Below are 21,253 nucleotides of genomic sequence, written 5' to 3'. Positions count from 1 at the left end.
ATCCCAAAAACCAAAACTCCGTGTCACATCTGCCGAGTGCTAACACAGAAGACTGTACAACAAACCTCCCCGGCTTGATACACAAATCTACCCTAAAAAGTGCAAAATACATTCTTAATATACTTTTATATTTTAGTTATATTTTATTTAATATATATATATATATATATATATATATATATATATATATAATATATTATATATCTATTTAATTCATATTTATTTTATTTAATTATTTATTTTATAAAATATAGCTATACATTTATTTATTTTTATTCAATTATTTATTATATATAATATATTATTATATATATTTATTTTATTTATATTTTTTGAGATATCAAGATAGAAGTTGCAGCCCCCCCCACCCCAACTCTCTCTGAAAGATGCCCCCTTTCCACATCCCAAAAACCAAAACTCCGTGTCACATCTGCCGAGTGCTAACACAGAAGACTGTACAACAAACCTCCCCGGCTTGATACACAAATCGACCCTAAAAAGTGAAAAATACATTCTTAATATACTTTTATATTTTTAGTTATATTTTTATTTAATATATATATATATATATATATATATATAATATATATCTATTTAATTCATATTTATTTTATTTAATTACTTATTTTACATAATATAGCTATACATTTATTTAATTATTTATTATATATAATATATTATTATATATATTTATTTTATTTATATTTTGAGATATCAAGATAGAAGTAGGGAAAAAAGCTTTTAACACATAGCAGTACAAGTCTGTTTCATGCGTCGCGCACTCATCAGCTGCCAGCGAGATTCAACAAAGAAGAACACACAGCCAATGAATATTACATTCCCCCTGCCACGCACACAATTTTGGTGGACAGCAACCAATGACAGCAGAAAACATTTGAACTAGTACAACCAATGGGGTAGATCGTTAGGATGCACAGCAACCAATGGTGGTGTAGAAAACAATACAACCAATGGGGTAGGGGGTGGGGCTTGTTTTGAAAAAGTATTTAAAGGGCCAGGGCACTGCTGAAATGGCCTACGTTTAAATTATAACAAGGCAACGTCAAATGGGGTAATTTATGTATGTCATATAGTGGGGGTGGTGTTGGGGCACAGTTGGAAGAGCAGGCAGTTAAAATATGAAAATACAAAAATATTTTTAGACATATTTTCAATGAAAATATATATATATATTAAAAAAAAGTAGGCGATCACTACCTTTGCGAGCAATCCGGATGCAGTTGATTCTTGTCTCCTGTGGGAGAAAGAGGGACCGACATCAATTTGTTTGGCCTAGCAATATTAAGACACATTGACCACAAGAAAAATCATACAAGTGGGAAAAAAAAGAACAATTATAATAAAGACTTCTGCACAGCACCCAAGTCGATTGAACAGGAAATACAGGGGGAAAGGGTGTTAATATGCAGCGCTCGTGCTGAAGAAAATCTCCCTAATAAAAACATTTTGCCTGTCAGTCTGTGGATGTGCAGACATCAGGCTATCATAATTTTAGAGCCCTTATTAAACGGCTTAAAGTGGCTGCTCTGCTGACTGACTCTCATTTACAAAGCAACATGGGAAATGCCGGCAGCCATACTGAAGTGTACACGGCCTCTGCTGAATGACAGACGCTAAGCAGGTGTGGGCTTGGCTAGTACTCAGATGGGAGACCTCCCGGGAAAACCGAGTTGCTGCTGGAAGTGGTGTTGGTGGGCCAGTACGGAGCAGCCTTCCCCTCTGGTCCTAATAAAATAGTAAATACATGAAAAAGGGGAAAATCCTTATGTCCCAGTGCAGTGACGGAGAAACTGTGCTGCAGGAGACGCCGTCCTTCGGATGAGACGTTGAACCGAGGTCCTGACTCACTGTGGTCATTAAAGATCCCATGGCACTTCTCGCGAAGAGTAGGGGGTCCCCCGGTGTCCTGGCAAACTTCCCAACCTGGCTGTCTCCATCTGGCCCCCTCTTCATCCTGCGGTGTAATTGGCTCAACGATTCCTCCCTCTCCACCTCAAGCTGATGTGTGGTGAGGGTTCTGGTGCAAAATGGCTGCCGTGCATCATCCAGGTGGTGCTACACATTGGTGGTGGTTGAGGTGAGTTACCCATTATCAAATGTTCTATTGATCATTTCCAGCTGTGACCGTGATCAATGCTACTCTTGACATCGTATTTTCCCAGCAGAGTTTTAACACTGGAGACTATGGCACTTCCACGTGGCGGCGAGGTGAATAAGGTGAATTATTGTTGGTTCATCCAGTCTTCCTCCACTTCCCCTGTGCGGAGATCAGCAGGGGATGTTTTGCTGGCTTGCGAAAATACAACCGAACTCTCGTTTACCTTCGAGACTCATAGCCGAATATATAATTTGTCCCTGTGCATGCTCAATAATCCAGGTAAGGGCATCACAGAAAGGTGAATCGGTTCATCCAGCCATCCATTATCCAAGCCACTTATCCTAATTAGGGTCACGGGGATGCTGGAGCCTAACCCAGTAGTCATTGGGCGGCGGGCGGGACCCTGGACAGGCCGCCAGGCCATCACACACATGCACGCTCATGATCACACACAATATCCCTTCCAGGCTAATGCCTGGCTGAGAGAGTAACTGAAAGTCCTGGCCTTTATTTTTTTAAAAACCCAAAATCTGTTTGTCCTTTCATCTCTTAGAGCCCAGACACGTCAAACCGACTAGCAGCAACGAAGGCCGACTGTTGCGTCGCCTCACGTCGCCCGCTGTCTGGGCCCAAAAGTAGCACTGAAACACACCGCGAAGACTACTGCCAATGGGACATGATTAGCTAGCTTAGCACTGATTCGCTAAGCTGAACAGCCAATCAGAGTGCTCGCTCTCACCGGCGGGCTCCGCCGAGTCAACATCAGGAATCAGGAACGCTGTCATTTCACCTCATGTACTTGTGCACATGAAATGAAACGAAATGTCGTCCCCCCCCCCGCCCACAGGAGTACAACACACTGACCAAAACACATCCAAGAACTACAAGGACACACATATCCAAACCAACACACATATCCAAACCAACAAAAAAATCACTGTCCAAGGAAACAAACACCAGCCAGGATGACGGTCAGAACCACCGGTCTGCATGGGCTAGCAGTTAGCCTAGCCTGCCCTGATTAAGCATCCTGGCAGAGCGCCCTCCCATTTTCCCTCCTCGGGCGCAGCTCCAGGCAAGGGCCGTTGCCCCTATAGCAACTGGACGAAGAGGACCAAGCTCTGCCAGTCACTCCAGCTCTCCCAGCCAACAAATGAAGGCAAACATTTAGACGCAGATGTGGACAAAGACACTGGGTGGACGGCACTGGGTGAGGCCGGCGCAAATATGAATTCACGCCGCCGTCTTCCCACACCAGTAACGGACGAGGCTGCTGCTGCGAACGTGAATTTGCGCCGCCGTCTTCCCACACCGGAAGTGGGAAACGTGCTGAATGGGCCGAAAAGCTGCTGACGGGGGTCCGACTAGTGCCGACGGTGCTGGACACACCGCAAAAAACTAGGGTCACAGTCGCTCACCTACGGCCTGACACTGGCCGACTGCCAGCCTGGTGCGTTAGGGCCCTTACACTGGCAGATATGTCCCACGTCTCTCTACCCAGTGGTTACTAAGGGACCTGCAGGACATGTGTTGTGCGTCATCCTGTCCTCCATTCAAGACCTTCTGACCTTTTTTGGTGCAACTGCGGCACCCAGCTTATCAGAGAGGAAGTTATAAATAGAAGTGTTCCCACACATGCACCATCAGAGCCGGTCAATAAAAAGGTTGGATGAGCAAGAGGTAGCTCTGGATGATGAGCTATCATAAATGGAGGCTGCAGCAGAGGTTTGAAAAAAAACAAAACAAAGAACAAGCCAGCGGACTGAATGTGGAGCATAACATGGCTCTTTAATCCCTTCTTTCTTAGGAAAATTGGTAAAAAAAAAATCAATCTAGAAAATTCCTAAGACTCGTGTGACTGGTGCAGACATGCCGGAGAGAGAATGAAGGATGTTGATGTGTGTGTGCATGTGTGTGTTTATAAGGGACCGGTGTCACCAATCCGACGTCTTTCTACTCCCGCTGACGGAGCTTTTGCAGAAGCAATCTCTGTCTGAGGTCACCGCCGGCCCACGATGGTCCACAGTACACTAGGACTACTTTATCCAGGGGAACGGTTATGAAAGTAATTTGTTTTCTCCTTTTTTTGCCGAGCAGCTCATCGATAGCAAAGACTAGAGTTCCTAAAAAAAAGATGAATAGCTTTTGGACGAAAACACAATAATCACCAGAAACAGCATTCTTGTTCACTTCATGTACTCCGCTAGCTGAACACTGTCCGCTGGAGGAATCACTACCGCCCTTCTCGAAACCGAGGGAGAAACTCGCCGCGGATGCTGAGACCTTGGCAGGAAGGTTTTTCTGTTGATTCTGGACGTAGAGATTCTCAACTGGCTTCTACGACGCGGACGCAAACGAGGGCCGGGCCCTTGACCTCGGCCGGCTGAAGGACGACGGCGTGCTAGTCTCGGAGACGCGGGTAGCCTGGTTAGCACAGACTCCTTGCAAAACCCACCGAGGCAGAGCGGATGTGCCCCCTGAAACCGAGAGGCCTCGTTCTCGAGACGAGAGGCCGCAGCCAGGCGGGCCTAAGAAGCTCTCCTCCATCCGAGCCTAACGAGTTACACGGCATTTACTTTCACTACGCGGTTGCACGACGGCCGTCTCCTCTCCCTTTCGTGTTTCTCCCCCTTTCCCACCGAGTTAAGCGGCGAGTGTTGTAAGGCTTTTAAAGCCGTGAATGTGTTGGGAGAACAGGGGTCGGAGCGCTGCTCGCACTCTTTTGTCAATCTGATCTCCGGATGGGTGCTGTGATGTAACGGATGCAGGCAGATGATCAGAAGGAGAAGAAACGAGGGCGCGCTGCTTTGAAGAGGAAATGGGAAGAAAGCCTGTAATAGAGCAGGGCAAGAAAAGTTAAAAGAAAATGAGGGGCGTCCGGGTGGCGTGTCGGTCTATTGTGCTGCCTTCCAACACAGGGCTCGCCAGTTCGAATTCCCATGTTACCTCCGGCTTGGTCGGGCATCCCTACAGACACAATTGGCCGTGTCTGCGGGTGGCAAGGCGGATGTGGGTATGTGTCCTGGTCGCTGCACTAGCGCCTCCTCTGGTTGGTCAGGGCACCTGTTCGGGGGGAGGGGGGGATAGTGTGATCCTCCCACGTGCTACGTCCCCCTGGTGAAACTCCTCACTGTCAGGTGAACAGAAGCGGCTGGCGACTCCACATGTACGGGAGGAGGCGTGTGGTAGTCTGCAGCCCTCCCCGGATCAGCAGAGGGGGTGGAGCAGAGACCGGGACGGCTCGGAAGACTGGGGTAATTGGCCAAGTACTATTGGAGAGACAAATTGGGGAAAAAAAATGGACTCGCACCCTGGCCCATTGGCCTTCTTCAGGGCACAAAAGGGTGTAACAAACAGGAAGTAAAACAGGGTATAAGGCCGTCCATCCATTATCCGAACCGCTTATCCTGCTCTTAGGGTCGCAGGGATTCTGGAACCTATCCCAGCAGTCATTGGGAGGCAGGTAGGGAGACAACCTGGACAGGCTGCCAGACCATCACACAGGGCCCACACACACACACATTCACATCTAGGGACAATGTAGTATGGCCGAGTCACCTGACCTACATGTCTTTGGACTGTGGGAGGAAACCGGAGCACCCGAAGGAAACCCACGCAGACACGGGGAGAACATGCAAACTCCACACAGAGGACGACCCGGGACGACCCCCCCAAAGCTGGACTACCCCGGGGCTCGAACCCAGAACCTTTTTGCTGGGAGGTGACTGTGCTAACCACTGCACCACCATGCATTATTTGCGCGATGGTCACGATGGCGAAGCCGAACCAAGAATCTGGCTCTCCTCCCCCACCTCCTGTGCCGCAGATTTTAGGAGCTGTTGCTAATGCTGCACCTCGACTTCGCGTCTCCAGTGAGTTATTTGAGGAGCACGCCGGCAGCCACACCAACATGTACCCTGGCTCTGCCGAATGACAGAAGCTAAGCAGGTATGGGGTTGGCTAGTACTTGGATGGGAGACCTCCTGGGAAAACTGAGTTGCTGCAGGAAGTGGTGTTGATGGGTCAGTAGGGGGCAGTATTCCCTTTGGACGTAATTAAAAAATCCCAACGCCCCGGTGCAGTGACAGGGATGCTGTGCTGTAGGAGATGCGCTAAACCGAGGTCCTGACTCACTGTGGTCACCAAAGATCCCATGGCACTTGCCACAAAGAGTAGGGGGTTCCTCGGTGTCCTGGCAAACTTCCCAACCGGGCTCTCTCCATCCGGCCACCTAATAATCCCCCAATGTAATTCGCTGAATGAGACCTCCCTCTCCACCACAAGCCGAGGTGTGGTGAGCGTTTGGCTCAAAATGGCTGCCGTGCATCAGCCAGGTGGGTGCCACGCGGTGGTGGTTGAGGTGAGTTTCTCCCCTTCAATATAAAGTGCTTTGGGTGTCTAGCTAAAGCCCTATATCAATGAAAGGGTTATTATTATTATGGGTTTTTTGGCATTGTTTGCCTTTATTGGACGGCGGTGAAGTGGAGAAAAGGAAACAAGGGGAGCGAGAGACAGGTATGACATGCAACAAAGGTCCTTGGCTGGAATCGAACCCAAGGCGTCGCGGTTACGTGGCGTGCACCGTAACCAGTCAGCCAGCGGGGTGCCGAGCACAGCTATGCTTGCTTTATTTTGGGGACTCTGGGGACTTTATCTGTGATATGTCTAATCCCTATCTTGAAAATGTAACCTCACAGCCACTACACTGATGATTTCTCATCTAGGGCTGCTGACTTATTAAAAAAAATGTATATATAAACGAATTATTCACGAAATTTCCTGTGATTAATTGCGATTAACTACTTTTTTCTTCTTAAGACTGAAGCTTGTAACGATGGATATTGAAATATAAAATCACGGCACTAGTGCAGAGACAGCACAAAGGAAGTACTGTGTTTAAATTCAAATATTACTGTTTAATTGCACAACTTCGGAGACATATCCCCTCTCGTGATCATCCGTCTCGTCGGACTGAGGAGACGTCTGAGTTCACCAGCGCCACAGCTTCTGGAAAGAAGCTGTTTCTCAGTCTCTTTGTGTGTGTGTGCGGATTGATCTAAAGCGCCTACCTGATGGGAGGGGCTGAGACAGATGGTGTCCGGGGTGTGCAATATATTTTATGATGTTCTTAGCCCTCCTCACACAGCGGGTGCTGTGGAGATGTTCTAGTGAAGGCGGCTCGACGCCGTTTCCACAACACGCTGGAGGGCTGTTCGTCAGCTTTGGTGCAGCTGCTGTGCCAGGCTGTCATGCGGTTTGTTAGGATGCCCTCAATGGAGCATCTATAAAAGTCGACAGGCAGCTTTTGGGGGGGGGGAGGCTGGCTCTCCTTAGCCTCGTCAGAATATATGGGCATTGTTGTGCCTTACCCACCACTGCTGAGGTGTTGTCAGCCCAGGAGAGGGCCTCTGTGATGGTGACTCCCAGGGATCTGGAGCTGGGAACTCTCTCCACAGCCTCTGTATTGACGTGGACAGGACTGTGTGTGATCTTGGAGGACCTAAATTCAACGATAATCTCTTCGGTCTTTTTGGTGTTTAAGACCGGGTTGTTGTTAGCATACCACGTGGTCAGGTTCTGAACCTCCTTCCCATATGCCGCTTCGTTGTTGTCTGATACGAGCCCGATGACTGCCGCATCATCCGCAAACTTAACAATAGCGTTTGAGTTCTGGATGGGTTGGCAGTCACGTGTGAACAGTGCATATAGGAGGGGGCTCAGCACACAACCTTGGGGGACGCCGGCGCTCAGGATGAGGGTGGAGGATGTGTGCTTGCCCAGTGTTACAAGCGTTTGAGTTCTGGATGGGTTGGCAGTCACGTGTGAACAGTGCATATAGGAGGGGGCTCAGCACACAACCTTGGGGGACGCCGGCGCTCAGGATGAGGGTGGAGGATGTGTGCTTGCCCAGTGTTACAGTCTGGGGGTGGTTGAGGAAGAAGTCTAGTATCCAACTGATATCCATAAGAAGACATGCATGTTGGGGTTAATACTCCCGTCTGTGCACCTGACCAAGGCAATGTAAAGAGGAATTGGAGTTGGTCCCTGGGTGTTGCAGCTGCCCACTGCTTCTATACAATAGGATGGGTTAAAGCCATCCGTCCATTATCCGAACCGCTTATCCTGCCCCCAGGGTCGTGGGGGCGCTGGAGCCTACCCCAGCAGTCACTGGATGACAAGCGGGGAGACACCCTGAACAGGCCGCCGGGCCATCACACAGGGCCGACATACACACACACATTCATACCTAGGGGCAATTTAGTACGGCCGATCCACCTGACCTACATGCCTTTGGACTGTGGCAGGAAACCGGAGCTCCTGGAGAAAACCCACCAGACACGGGGCGAACATACAAACTCCACACAGAGGACGACCCCCGAGGTTGGACTACCCTGGGGCTCGAATCTTGCTGCGAGGCGACTGCGCTAACCACTGCGCCACCGTGCCGAGGATGGGTTAAATGCACAAGACAAATTCGTTCTATGAATACACTTCGTTGTAACAATACAACGACAAAATAAAGTCTTTCTTCCTTCTTTCTTTCACATGGAGGGTTAGCCCTAGTTTGTGGAGTCTGTCGACCAGCTTGTTTGGTATGATGGTGTTAAAGGCTGAGCTGTAATCAACAGAGCATCCTGATGTAGGTGTTGGGTCTTTCCAGGTGAGAGAGGGCTGTATTTAGAGCAACACACATGGCGTCCTCAGTCAACCGGTTTGCCCGGTAGGCAAACTGGTGTTGGTTTAGATCAGCTGGGCAGTGTCTGATGTGGGTGAGTACCAGTCGTTCACAGCATGTTGAAATGACAGGGGTGAGAGCGACTGGCTGATAGTCGTTGGGACAGGTTGCCATGGGTTTTTGGGAAACAAGCACGATGGTACTGGAATTGAAGCATGCGGGGACCGTACATAAGGAAGGAGGGACGTTGAACGTGTGTGAATACCTCTGCTAGCTGGTCAGCACAGGCCTGGAGTACACGCCCTTGTACACCACCAGGCCCCACTTGCTTTCCTTGTGTTGCTGCTGCGGAGGGTCCGTCGCACCTCTAGAGCAGTGTTTCTCAACCGGGGGTCCGCGGACCCCTATATATACATATATATATATATTCTCTGAATTGTACTTGTCCAGTTACCCCACTCTCCCGAGCTGCCGCTGCTCCACCCATCTGCCGACCCGGGGAGGGCTGCAGACTACCGCACGCCTCCTCCCATACATGTGGAGTCACCAGCCGCTTCTTTTCACCTGACGGTGAGGAGTTTCACCAGGGGGACGTAGCACGTGACAGGATCACGCTATTCCCCACAATCCCCCCCTCCCCGAACGACCAGAGGAGGCGCTAGTTCAGCGACCAGGACACATACCCACATCCGGCTTCCCACCCGCAGACACGGTCAATTCTGTCTGTAGGGACGCCCGACCAAGCCGGGGGTAACAAAGGGATTCGAACCAGAGATCTCCATGTTGGTAGGCAACATAATAGTCCGTCATGCCACCCGGACGCCGCCTCAACCCAAACTTTGACCGTCCTGCTTGCCGGCTTAGCACTGATTGAAGGGTTTTGTGTGCTGGGACAAGAAACAAAGAGAGGTGGTCTGACTGTCCAAGGTGGGAGCAGGTTATGGTCCTGTAAGCGTCCTTTATGTTAGTATAGACATGATCTGAGGTATTTTATCCCTCCTGGTTGTGCATTTGACATGTTGGTAGAATCCGGGAAGAACATTTCTGAGGTTCGTTTTGTTGAAGTCCCCAGCAACGATGGAAACTCCATCAGGGTGTGTGCTCTGTTGTTGACTGATGGCATCATGCATGTGTCAAGCTGCTAGCCTAGCATTAGCCTGCAGTGGTATATACGTCTAATAACCTTTATATATGGCCTGCAAAGGCGGTATAGGCAATGATTTAAAAGAGGACACTGAGGTGGCCTGATTTCAAGATATATGCTGGATATTTGGGTGGTCAACAGCACAGGGATTTATCCAATTTAGCCCAAGACTAGTCCAGGGCCAACTTTAAAAGGGATCAATAAAACTAATCCTTAACTGCACAATTAGTCAATGAAGCCAAGTGAAAATGGGAGCACTAAACGGTCTGTTCCAGTTAGTAGCATGGCTGCAGCAATTTCCAGCAGCTGTAATCTGGATTCACTCTGCTGGCTAAGACAGGAGTACAGGCAGCTCAAATCATCAACCTGAGTAACAAGCACGATGCTGTCATTTCTTTTTTTACCCTTCTTCTCCCAAATTGTACTTGACCGATTACCCCATGTTTCTGCGCCATCCTGGTCGCTGCTCCACCCCCTCTGCCGATCCGGGGAGGGCTGCAGACTACCACGTGCCTCCTCCGATACACGTGGAGTCGCCAGCCGCTTCTTCTCACCTGACAGTGAGGAATTTCGCCAGGGGGACGTAGCACGTGGGAGGATCACGCTATTCCCCCCCAGTTACCACAGGCGCCCCGACCGACCAGAGGAGGTGCTAGTGCAACGACCAGGACACATACCCCCATCTGGCTTACCACCTGCAGACAAGGCCATTGTGTCTGTAGGGACGCCCGACCAAGCCGGAGGTAACACGGGGATTCGAACTGGTGATCCCCATGTTGGCAGGCAATGGAATAGACCGCTACGCTACCCGGACGCCCCATAGCACTATGACGTAATCTAATAACTACAATATTATCTGGAATAGTGCACAGCATACATATGGTAGCACAGGGCTCAACCATCGAAAAGTAAATTCAGATCTCCAAGCGGATGAGATGCAGTCAGTCACGACGGGGTTGGACACGATGAGGGATACAGGGAATAACTAGGGGTTTGCTAATGGGGGGGGGGGGATAAAAAAGCACCTGCTTTTTCTTTTATCTTTCTTGTTGCCATATGACGCAACATCAGTGAGGTAAATATTTACCCGGCAGGACATAATGTGTCTCACCATCGCTTGTATTTGGTAACAGATAACAACGGCTTTGTACTTTCATTCCCTCTTGGCTCCATTTTTGTTTTCCCCTTTTCTCGTCTGACAAGTTCCCAACGGATTTCAACCGAGTGTTCGGTTACCAAAACTATGCCTCGCTGACTCAGAAACGACCAGGTGTCGGAAACACGTCCACGAAGCCGCGGTCCTTACCCCTCTGAAGTTGCTGGCGGCCTGGAAGTAGATGAGGTAGTTCTTGGTGGGGTCTAGAGGGGAGTTCCAGTACCCGTTGTAGGTGTGATTGTCTCCCACGGTGAAGGGCGTGGCCTCGGGCAGGCTACTGGGGGTTAACTCGGCCGTGTAGTAATGGGGGGCCGCTTTGGCTTGGCTGTGAGAGTTGGGCGTTGGGAAACAATCCACGCCGCCCAGATCCCTCCTCCTCACCTGCCGAGACCCATCCTCCTCCACCACCACCACCTGGTAGGCACTGGAGCAGAGAAAGCAGAGCTTGTACCACAGAAACACACACACGCCACTTTCCTTCTTTAAATTTCATTTCTTTTTTGGGGATTTTCCCCCCCTTTTTTTCCTCCCCAATTGATCCCGGCCAATTACACCACCCTTCCGAGCCGTGCCGGTCGCTGCTCCACCCCCCCGCTGCCGATCCAGGGAGGCTTGCAGACTACCACATGCCTCCTCCGATAAATGTGGAGTCACCAGCCACTTCTTTTCACCTGACAGTGGGGGGGGGGGGGCGTATCACCACGGGGACGTGGGAGGATCACGCTGTTCCCCCCAGTTCCCCCTCCCCCAAACAGGCGTCCCCGGTCGACCAGAGGAGGCGCTAGTGCAGCAACCAGGGGGACATACCCACATCCGGCTTCCCACCCGCAGACACGGCCAATTGTGTCTGCAGGGACGCCCCACCGAGCCGGAGGTAACACGGGGATTCGAACCGGCGATCCCCGTGTCGGTAGGCAACGGAATAGACCGCCACGCTACCCGGATGCAAAATTCATTTCTGAACGGCATCGTTACGCCATCGTTAAAAGGAAGCATTAGAACTCACCCACACACTAATCCCAAGAAAAACAAAGTTGTGTTCTTGCATCTTAGCAATAACAAAACAAAGTTACTGCACCAATATGAACATTCATTCTTAAAGGGAAACTTTGCCATTTTTCCACCATATCCAAACCGCTCGTCCTGCTCTCAGGGCGGCGGGAATGCTGGAGCCTATTTCAGCAGCCACTGGGCGCAGGCTGGGAGACACCCTGGACAGGCCATCCAGGCCCTGTGAAGGCCTGGCGGGCCCAGGATATCTTAAAAGGTGAAATGCGAAAAGCAGAAACGGCAGGCTGTGAAGTAAAGGATGGAGGATGACATGGCCGAGGGCATATTTTTGTAGCATTCTGCTAATGTGCCGTACAACCGTACTCATACGAGCTGCAGTAAAACCAAGAGAAGTTGCGTCAGTGGGTTGAACTGCAGGGTTGACTCCGAATGTTGGGTGGGAACATCCCAATCTAGTCAGAAGTTGACTGTAAGCAACAAAAAAAGAAGCATTTTCTTGGCTGATGTTGGATGAATTTAACATTTTTTGCTTCTTTAAATTCAAGCAACGTTCTAGATTGACATAGGGGACATAATAATGATGGCAAAATTTCCCTTTAAAAACTGTGTGCATTAGCATTCGATAGCAGCCATTAAAGAGTAACTAAACGCTAGGCCATTTCAGTGAGTTTACTGGTTAAAACATGTCAGGGTGGTGTTGGTACTCTGTGATGTAAGCATAGCAGGATAGACACAGCAGCTGAAGACATGAAGGATCTGTTTGATACAGGTGCAGGAATGAGAGGGAGGACAGTGGAATGGTGAGGATGCAAGGAGTGGAGGGGATAAAAGGGTATGAGTTTAAATACTTGGGGTCAACTGTCCAAAGTAACGGGGGTTGCAAAAGAGAGGTGAAGAAGAGAGTGCAGGCAGGGTGGAGTGGGTGGAGAAGAGTGTCAGGAGTGATTTGTGACAGAAGGGTACCAGTAAGAGTTAAAGGGAAGGTTTACAGGATGGTAGTGAGACCAGCTATGTTGTATGGTTTGGAGACGGTGGCACTGATGAAAAGACAGGAGGTGGAGCTGGAGGTGGCAGAGATGAAGATGATGAGATTTTCATTGGGAGTGATGAAGAAGGACAGGATTAGGAAGGAGTATATTATGCCCCTTTTCCACTGCATGGTACTGGCTCAACTCGACTCTACTCTATTCGACTCTACTCGCTTTACTTTTGGGGATTTCATTTTCCACTGCAGGTAGTATCACTTCACAGCGAAGCCCCACTGGTTATTTCTGGGCATGTTGACCAGTTTATTTTTTGAAGATTTAATTTAAATAAATATAAATAAATATACGTATCTATCTATCTATCTATCTATCTATCTATCTATCTATCTATCTATCTATCTATCTATCTATCTATCTATCTATCTATCTATCTATCTATCTATCTATCTATCGATCTATATATTATCTATTTATATATTTATAGTGGTATTTTTACATCAGCTTTTAGTATCGGCTCAGCTCACTTGGAACCTCAATGGAGGTGGTGCCTAAAAAAGTAAGTGGTACCAGGTACCATCCCTAACTGTTGCCCTGTGGAAAACCAAAAAAAGTGAGTCGAACTGAGTTGAGTCGAGCCGGGACCATGCAGTGGAAAAGGGGCATTAGAGGGACCGCCCAGGTTGGACGGTTTGGAGACAAAGCAAGAGAGGCAAGGTGGAGATGGTTTGGACATGTGTGGAGGAGAGATGCTGGGTATACTGGGAGAAGGATGCTGAATATGGAGCTGCCAGGGAAGAGGAGAAGAGGAAGGCCAAAGAGGAGGTTTATGGATGTGGTGAGGGAGGACATGCGGGTGGCTGGTGTGACAGAGGAAGACGCAGAGGACAGGAGGAGATGGAAACGGATGATCCGCTGTGGCGCCCCCTAACGGGAGCAGCCGGAAGTAGTAGTAGTTATAGTAGTAGTAGTAGTTTGATGCAGGTGTATCAACAAACCAATCAGCTTCTTCATCACACCTACACCCAACAGATCCACTATTAATGTGGTCATCGCTACAACGCTCTTGTGTTTTGCCGCTCTTTAAGCTCTACCGACGTGGCAGACAACCGAGCGACGGCTGCTCCGTATGGCCAATCCCGTGACAGACGTACCTGACAGGAGCGCCTCTCCCCAGAGCCGGGCGCAGCAGCACGGTGATGGTGCTCTCCGACTCGCTCAGCGGAGACGGGATGTCTTCATACTCGAACACGGGAGCTGAAGAGAGAGAGAGAGGACAAAGGAGAAACACAAGCGGCGGTGAAACGAGACCACCCCAACGACCTAGACATCCCCCCCCCACCACGCCCGAGGCCTCTCACAGGGTGCCGGCGAATGATGACGACCGAGACCGGCGGCCATTCCAACCGCAGAGTAAACAAGAGGCCCTCGTCATTAGGCCGGGTCTCGGCGCCGCACAGGCTCAGCAGGGATCTGGGGACCGCCGAGGTTGAGCGCCCCCGTCTCCGCTGAGCGTAGGGGAGAATTAACTGAGGTGCCTAGTGAGACACAACGCTGCCCTGGCCCATCAGCAAAACCAAAACACAAGCCTCCAACATGAGGGCAGGAGTGTTCCTCCACATTCAGAAGCAAGCTAATGCCCGCTGCAAATACATAAAAACCTCTGCAAGGGTCCGTCTGTGTACCGCGACATGTTGTGTAGTCACAGACATGAAAAGGGTCGGTCTGTATAACATGCCATGTTGTGTAATCACAGACACACAAACACACACACATGAAACGTGCTCCTGCACATTTGTATGTGCATATGAATAACCTGATGAAGGTACCCGAGCTGCCATGCGTGTCAGGGTCCAATGCACAAGCGTGCACGTGTGTGCGTGCAGACACACACACATCTATACACACACACACACACACACACAAGTACACACTTGTGCATTGAACCATGACACGCATGGCAGCTCGGGTACCTTCATCTTCATCAGGTTATTCATATGCACATACAAATGTGCAGGAGCACGTTTCATGTGTGTGTGTGTGATTACACAACATGGCATGTTATACACACAAACAGCAGTTGACATGCGCGGTCACATACACACGGGCATGACAGTGGGGGACAAGGCCTGTTGTGTATGAGTGTTGTGTACTACTTCAGCTAATCCAGGCTAGCTGCTGAAGTACGGTATGAACTATGGACAGAGGAGGCTAATCCATAGAATTCCTTTATTTATTTATTTATTTACATGACGATGGTGGTCGCACGGCTCGGGTCCTGGACTGCTCCGAAGGCGTCTGGACACTGCGTGGCATCCTGCGCATCATATTCTTAATACATTGTATAAGTCCATTATAATGGTGTTTATCCTCTCTCAGTGTGTAAACACCACATCTATTGCACGTTGTCCGTCTTGGGAGAGAGATCCCTCCTCTCTTTCTCCCTATTTGTTTCTCCCTGTTTACGGGTTTCTTTAGGGGAGTCGCTCCTTATCCGACGAGAGGGTCTAAGGACAGGATGTTGTGTTGCTGCAAAGCCCCCTGAGGCACATTCGTAATTTGTGAATTTGGGCTGTGCAAATAAAACTGATTTGATTTGAATGTATGAAAACACACATTCATATTGTCTAGTGTATGAGGGGCGTCCGGGTGGCGTGGCGGTCTATTCCGTTGCCTACCTACACAGGGCTCGCTGGTTCGAATCCCCGTGTTACCTCCGGCTTGGTCGGGCGGCCTACAGACACAGTTGGCCGTGTCTGTGGGTGGGAAGCCGGATGAGGATATGTGTTCTGGCCGCTGCACTGGCGCCTCCTTGGTCGGTCCGGGCGCCTGTTCGGGGTGGGGGCAACAGGGGGGGGAATAGCGTGATCCACCCACGTGCTACATCCCCCTGGTGAAACTCCTGCTGATCTGGGGAGAGCTGCAGACTACCACATGTCTCCTCCGATATATGTGGAGTCGCCAGCCGTTTCTTTTCACCTGACAGTGAGGAGTTTCACCAGGGGGATGTAGCGCGTGGGAGGATCATGCTATTCCCCCCTGGACAGGCGCCTCGACCGACCAGAGGGGATTTGAACCAGCGATACCCATGTTGGTAGGCAACGGAGTAGACCGCCACGCCACCCGGACAACCTGAATGCAATACCTTGACAGCAGTGTGCCCCCCCCCCCCACACACACACCTAGAGACAATTTAGTATGGCCGATTCACCTGACCTACATGTCTTTGGACTGTGGGAGGAAACCCACGCAGACACGGGGAGAACATGCAAACTCCACACAGAGGACGACCCGGGATGACCCCCAAGGTTGGACTACCCCGGGGCTCGAACCCAGGACCTTCTCGGTGTGAGGCGACCGCGCTAACCACTGTTCCACCGTTCCGCCATACTCAGCTAAACTGAACGTGCTACAGTTTGCTGTAATATAAGGCTGCTGTGACGTCATTACATGAAGACAAGACCAGCATAACTGTCCCTAGGTGTGTGTCTGTGTGTGTGTGTGTGTGTGTGTGTGTGTGTGTGTGTGTGTGTGTGTGTCGGCCTTGTGTGATGGATTAGCGGCCTGTCCCCTCCCGCTGCCCAATGACTGCTGGGATAGGCTCCAGCATCCCCGCAACCCTGAGAACAGGACAAGCGGTTTGGATAATGGATGGATGGATGGATGGATGGATGGATGGATGGATGGATGGATGGATGGATGGATGGATGGATGGATGGATGGATGGATGGATGGATGGATGGATGGATGGATGGATGGATGACAGGAAGTCAGAAGCTGCTAAAAAACCAAAACAAAACACAGATCTTAAAAACAACAGTGTTGTATTACTAAAGTCCTCTCCGTGTGGCGTGAATCAGAAGCCGTTAGTCCACTAGCTTGGTTTACCGCTCCGAGTCTCCTTCCTGTTGGCAAAAACATCCTCTGAAGGACCTTGGTCACAGTGAGACTGGAAGAAAAAAAATCACTTTCAAATCCAAACAACTGGCTGAATGCAGAGCGAGGCTGTGCCTAACCACCGTCTTATCGACACATCTGCTCGTAATTTGGGTCGCTCTTATTTAGGGGTGCTGTTATTCAGGGGTGCTGGTCGGGGCTGACGGGAAAGTGCTCCCTCGCAGAGTGCAAATCATGAGTGTTTTGCAAGACGTGAAAGAGAAGAAACAATTTACGTGTGAGCAACACATGAAGAACGGCCATTTACATCCTGAGGACAAATCGTCCTACATAAACAAATAAATACACGAACAAACTGCCTCCACGAAATCCTAATATCAGGCCCGCATCAGGAGTCAGGAACACTTGTTGTTCCCCCAGCCCGCAGCAGTGCAACACAAAGACAAAACATATCCAAAATGCAAGAACACACTGTCCAGGGGAACATCAGCCAGGATGACCGTCGGAACCGCCGGTCTGCATGGGCTAGCAGTTAGCTTAGCCTGGGCTAGCAGTTAGCTTAGCCCGCCCCGCTCCCGCGTCCTGTCAGACCGCCCTCGGTGTTTCCTCCTCAGGCGCAGCTCCAGGCAGGGGCTGTGGTCCCTGGGCCCACCGGACGCAGCGGACCAAGCTCTCCCGGCCGATCCAGCGCCAGCTCTCCCAGCCTGACACCCTCGACAAACCTCCCCGCACTCCTCACGATGACACCCAAAACACAGTCAACGCCAGGCAAGGCCGCCGCCAGACCGCCCTCGGTGTTGTCAGAACCGCCGGTCTGCATGGGCTAGCAGTTAGCTTAGGCTACCCCGCTTCCTGTCAGGTTTCCTCTTCAGGAGCAGCTCCGGGCAGGGTCCCTGGGCCCACCGGACGCAGCGGACCAAGCTCTCCCGGCCGATCCAGGGCCAGCTCTCCCAGCCTGACACCCTCGACACACCTCCCCGCACTCCTCACGATGACACCCAAAACACAGTCAACGCCAGGCAAGGCCGCCGCCAGACCGCCCTCGGTGTTGTCGGAACCGCCGGTCTGCATGGGCTAGCAGTTAGCTTAGCCTGCCCCGCTTCCTGTCAGGTTTCCTCTTCAGGAGCAGCTCCGGGCAGGGCCGTGGTCCCTGGGCCCACAGGACGCCGCAGACCAAGCTCTCCCGGCCGATCCAGCGCCAGCTCTCCCAGCCATCAAACGAAGACACAAATTTAGACGCAGACGTGGACAAAGACACTGCATGGACGGTACCGGGTGAGGCCACAGCAAACATGAATTCGCGCCACCATCTTCCCACACCTGGAGCAGACCACCCCCCCCACACACACACACACACAACCCCCGGCCCCATCCCAACCCCATTCCCCAAGCCCCAAAAGGTCCAGCTGTCAATCACACACACAGACTCACCAGAGATGTTGGTGGTGATCTCGGTGAGGGCCGTCTGGCCGAAGCCCTTGGCTGTGCGGGCCCGGACAGACACCAGGTAGGTGGTGCCGGGGTGCAGCCCGGAGAACATGTGGTAGGTCTCGTTCCTCAGCTTGGACACGGTGCGGCGGGGCCCTGGCACGTTGATGCCCGGGTCGGATGACTCGATGCTCTGGTAGCTGATCTGTGCACCAGGAAGGAAAAGCCGTCAAATCAATACCACCAACAACGCTAATGCTCAGCCCGGCAAATCCGGTCTTTCTCACTGCCGTGACATTTTGTTTTCCGAGCCGGGTTTACCGCAGTCACAGGACACGTTGCTCGCCTACATCTAACCGGACTTTTGCATCTAATGAATCTCATGCTCGGGTAAGACGTGCAGACCCAGACTCCGGATAAACAGCTCCTGATTTCTAAGAACCTGTTCTCACATCCCCCCCACTCAGAGGCGAGTTCTCAGGAACACCAGCAGGGGCAGGCTGATGGGATACACCCCCGCTGTTTTAAATTAAACGCTGTTTTCGTTTTTAACGATCATTTTACAGCAGATTGTGCGTCACCTGAAAGAAAAGCCAGCAGCTGGTAATGCTGCACAGCGGCCCCTTGTTTTATCCGGATCCAGCCGCCGCTCAGGTAGCCGCCTACAACAGAGACCCGACGATAATTAAAGCATCGTGACATAATTCCTCCCCTTGTTTTCTTTTCTTTTCTTCTTTTTTTGTGTGAGCTCATTTTTGTGTAACAATTAAGGCCTATCCACTCAGCTGGCCTCCAAGGTGCAGATTTGACTACTGCCCTATACTGAATGAGGTGGTGGGGCAGCTTAAGCCTTTGTCCTTTCCCTCCACTGAGGACTTGCCCAGCCCAAAATGAGACGATCCCCGTCACCAGGAACTACACATGCCCTACATCTCTCCCTCACACTACCCCCCCCCTCTCTCTCTCAGACCAGCGAGGAGTCTATTTTTGTTTGGGAGGGCGGGGGGGGGGATTTTCCCCCTCTTTTCCCCCCAATCGACACCTACCAGCACACGGGTGAAACTTTTCAAGTTGAACATATCAAGTTACGTCCACAATCCCATCCGTCCGTCCGCCCATCCGCATCACTGTGGACGTAACTTGACATGTACAGCTTGAAACTTTTCACCCGCTCGCTGGGCGGTGCAGGTGAAAGGGTGTGGACAGCTGTGTGCACCTCGTTGACATTTATCCACGGTAAATCTTGCAGGCATCGTGACAGATATGCCATTGTCAACAGCACGCGCCAACAAACAGGAAACTGGTTTGACCGCTGCAGTAGAAACCGGAAGTCGGTGGACTACAGTTACGCACAGAGGTGATCGTACGCGGCTAATTACCCCACTCTTCGGAGCCGTCCCGGTCGCTGCACCACCCCCGTCTGCCGATCCGGGGAGGGCTGCAGACTACCACGTGCCTCCTCTGATACATGTGGAGTCGCCAGCCGCTTCTTTTCACCTGACAGTGAGGAGTTTCGTCAGGGGGACGTAGCGCGTGGGAGGATCACTCTATTCCCCCCCAGTTCCCACAGGCGCCCCGACCGAACAGAGGAGGTGCTAGTGCAACGACCAGGACACATGCCCACATCCCGCTTCCCACCCGAAGACACGGCCAATTGTGTCCGTAGGGACGCCCGACCAAGCCGGGGGTAACACAGGGGTCCGAACTGGCGATCCCCGTGTTGGTAGGCAAGGGAAAAGACCGCTACGCCACCTGAACGCCCTAAGTCTAATTCTTTCTGCAGGAAGACATAGTCTTCTGTTTCCCTCGCCCCCCCCCCCCGTTTCCTGTACTTCCATCATGTAAACCTCACAAACTTAACATCGTAACTTCTTCTCATCAGGTTTTATTCTCAGCTGACTGACTGGTTCTTCATTTATTCGGGGGAAAAAAAAAGAAGGTTGATTTGACTGCCAACAATCCACTCTGCCAATCGGCCCTGAGCCATTTCTCACCAACTCTTGGAACGCTTTCTCTTTTCCACCAGTTTGCCGAGTACAATTTTAACTTTTAATCACCTGTGGCAATAAAACCCCGAACATGTGGCGATTAAATCCTCCCTACGTCTTCCGTGTAGAGTATGCATTTGTGTCAATGTAACTCAGAGACGCCGTTTCACATTGTTAACATCACCCTCGCATGCTCGCAACTTCATTGGAGACGTTAAAAGCCATAAGGGTTTTAGCATACAGGGTCCCAAACCTTCGGACTATACGGAAAGCCGGTTTACAGAGTTCTGTGGGTGACGCCAGGTCCACAATAATTAATCAGAAACATGTCAAGCTGCCGCCTCGTGCGTACACCTCTTGGGCAAATGAGGGTTTATAATGCATGGCCCCCATGTATTTACCACCCAGAGTCTATCATTCAAGACTCATTACCAGTCCCACCCTCCCGCCGAATGCCTGGGGCTCAGGATACCACAGGATGCTGGCAGAAGTTGAGGAAACCAAAAGAAAGTACTCTCGAGAGCTGTCTCTGAAAATGGGTGACGGAGACCCCTCTCCCTGAACCTGAGTAATTACAATTAAGGAGCATGAACACAACAGAAGGCGACGAGCAGAGGAGAACGACCCCACACCCTTAAAGGGTCAGAGATGTGATGACAGCCATCACGCTGCGTTAATGTGGACAACACTGTGGCGTTTCAACGTGGAAAACCAAAGGTCACTTATCGTACCTCGTACTGAGTGATGAGGCCATTAGGCTCCACAGGCTCCTCCCACTTGAGGAAGATCATATCGTCTAGTGGGGTGAAGGTCAGGGACTCCGGAGCAATGCCACCCGGTACTGCGACAGG

At 50.8% G+C, this 21,253-nt stretch overlaps 1 protein-coding gene across 1 annotated transcript in view; it reads right to left on the bottom strand.

Moving 5' to 3' along the window:
- LOC130128316 (receptor-type tyrosine-protein phosphatase U-like) overlaps positions 1–21,253 on the bottom strand; it is a 149,944-nt gene that overhangs the window by 66,338 nt on the left and 62,353 nt on the right. Inside the window, 5 exon segments of the mRNA XM_056297953.1 lie at positions 1,219–1,255; positions 11,246–11,519; positions 14,244–14,346; positions 18,418–18,619; positions 21,134–21,243. Coding sequence (XP_056153928.1) covers positions 1,219–1,255; positions 11,246–11,519; positions 14,244–14,346; positions 18,418–18,619; positions 21,134–21,243 — 726 coding nt within the window.

The sequence above is a fragment of the Lampris incognitus genome, chromosome 18, assembly GCF_029633865.1.
Source record: "Lampris incognitus isolate fLamInc1 chromosome 18, fLamInc1.hap2, whole genome shotgun sequence".
Lineage (NCBI taxonomy): Eukaryota > Metazoa > Chordata > Actinopteri > Lampriformes > Lampridae > Lampris > Lampris incognitus.
Note: the sequence above shows the minus strand (reverse complement) of the source record. Positions and strands in the feature narration are given on the sequence as shown.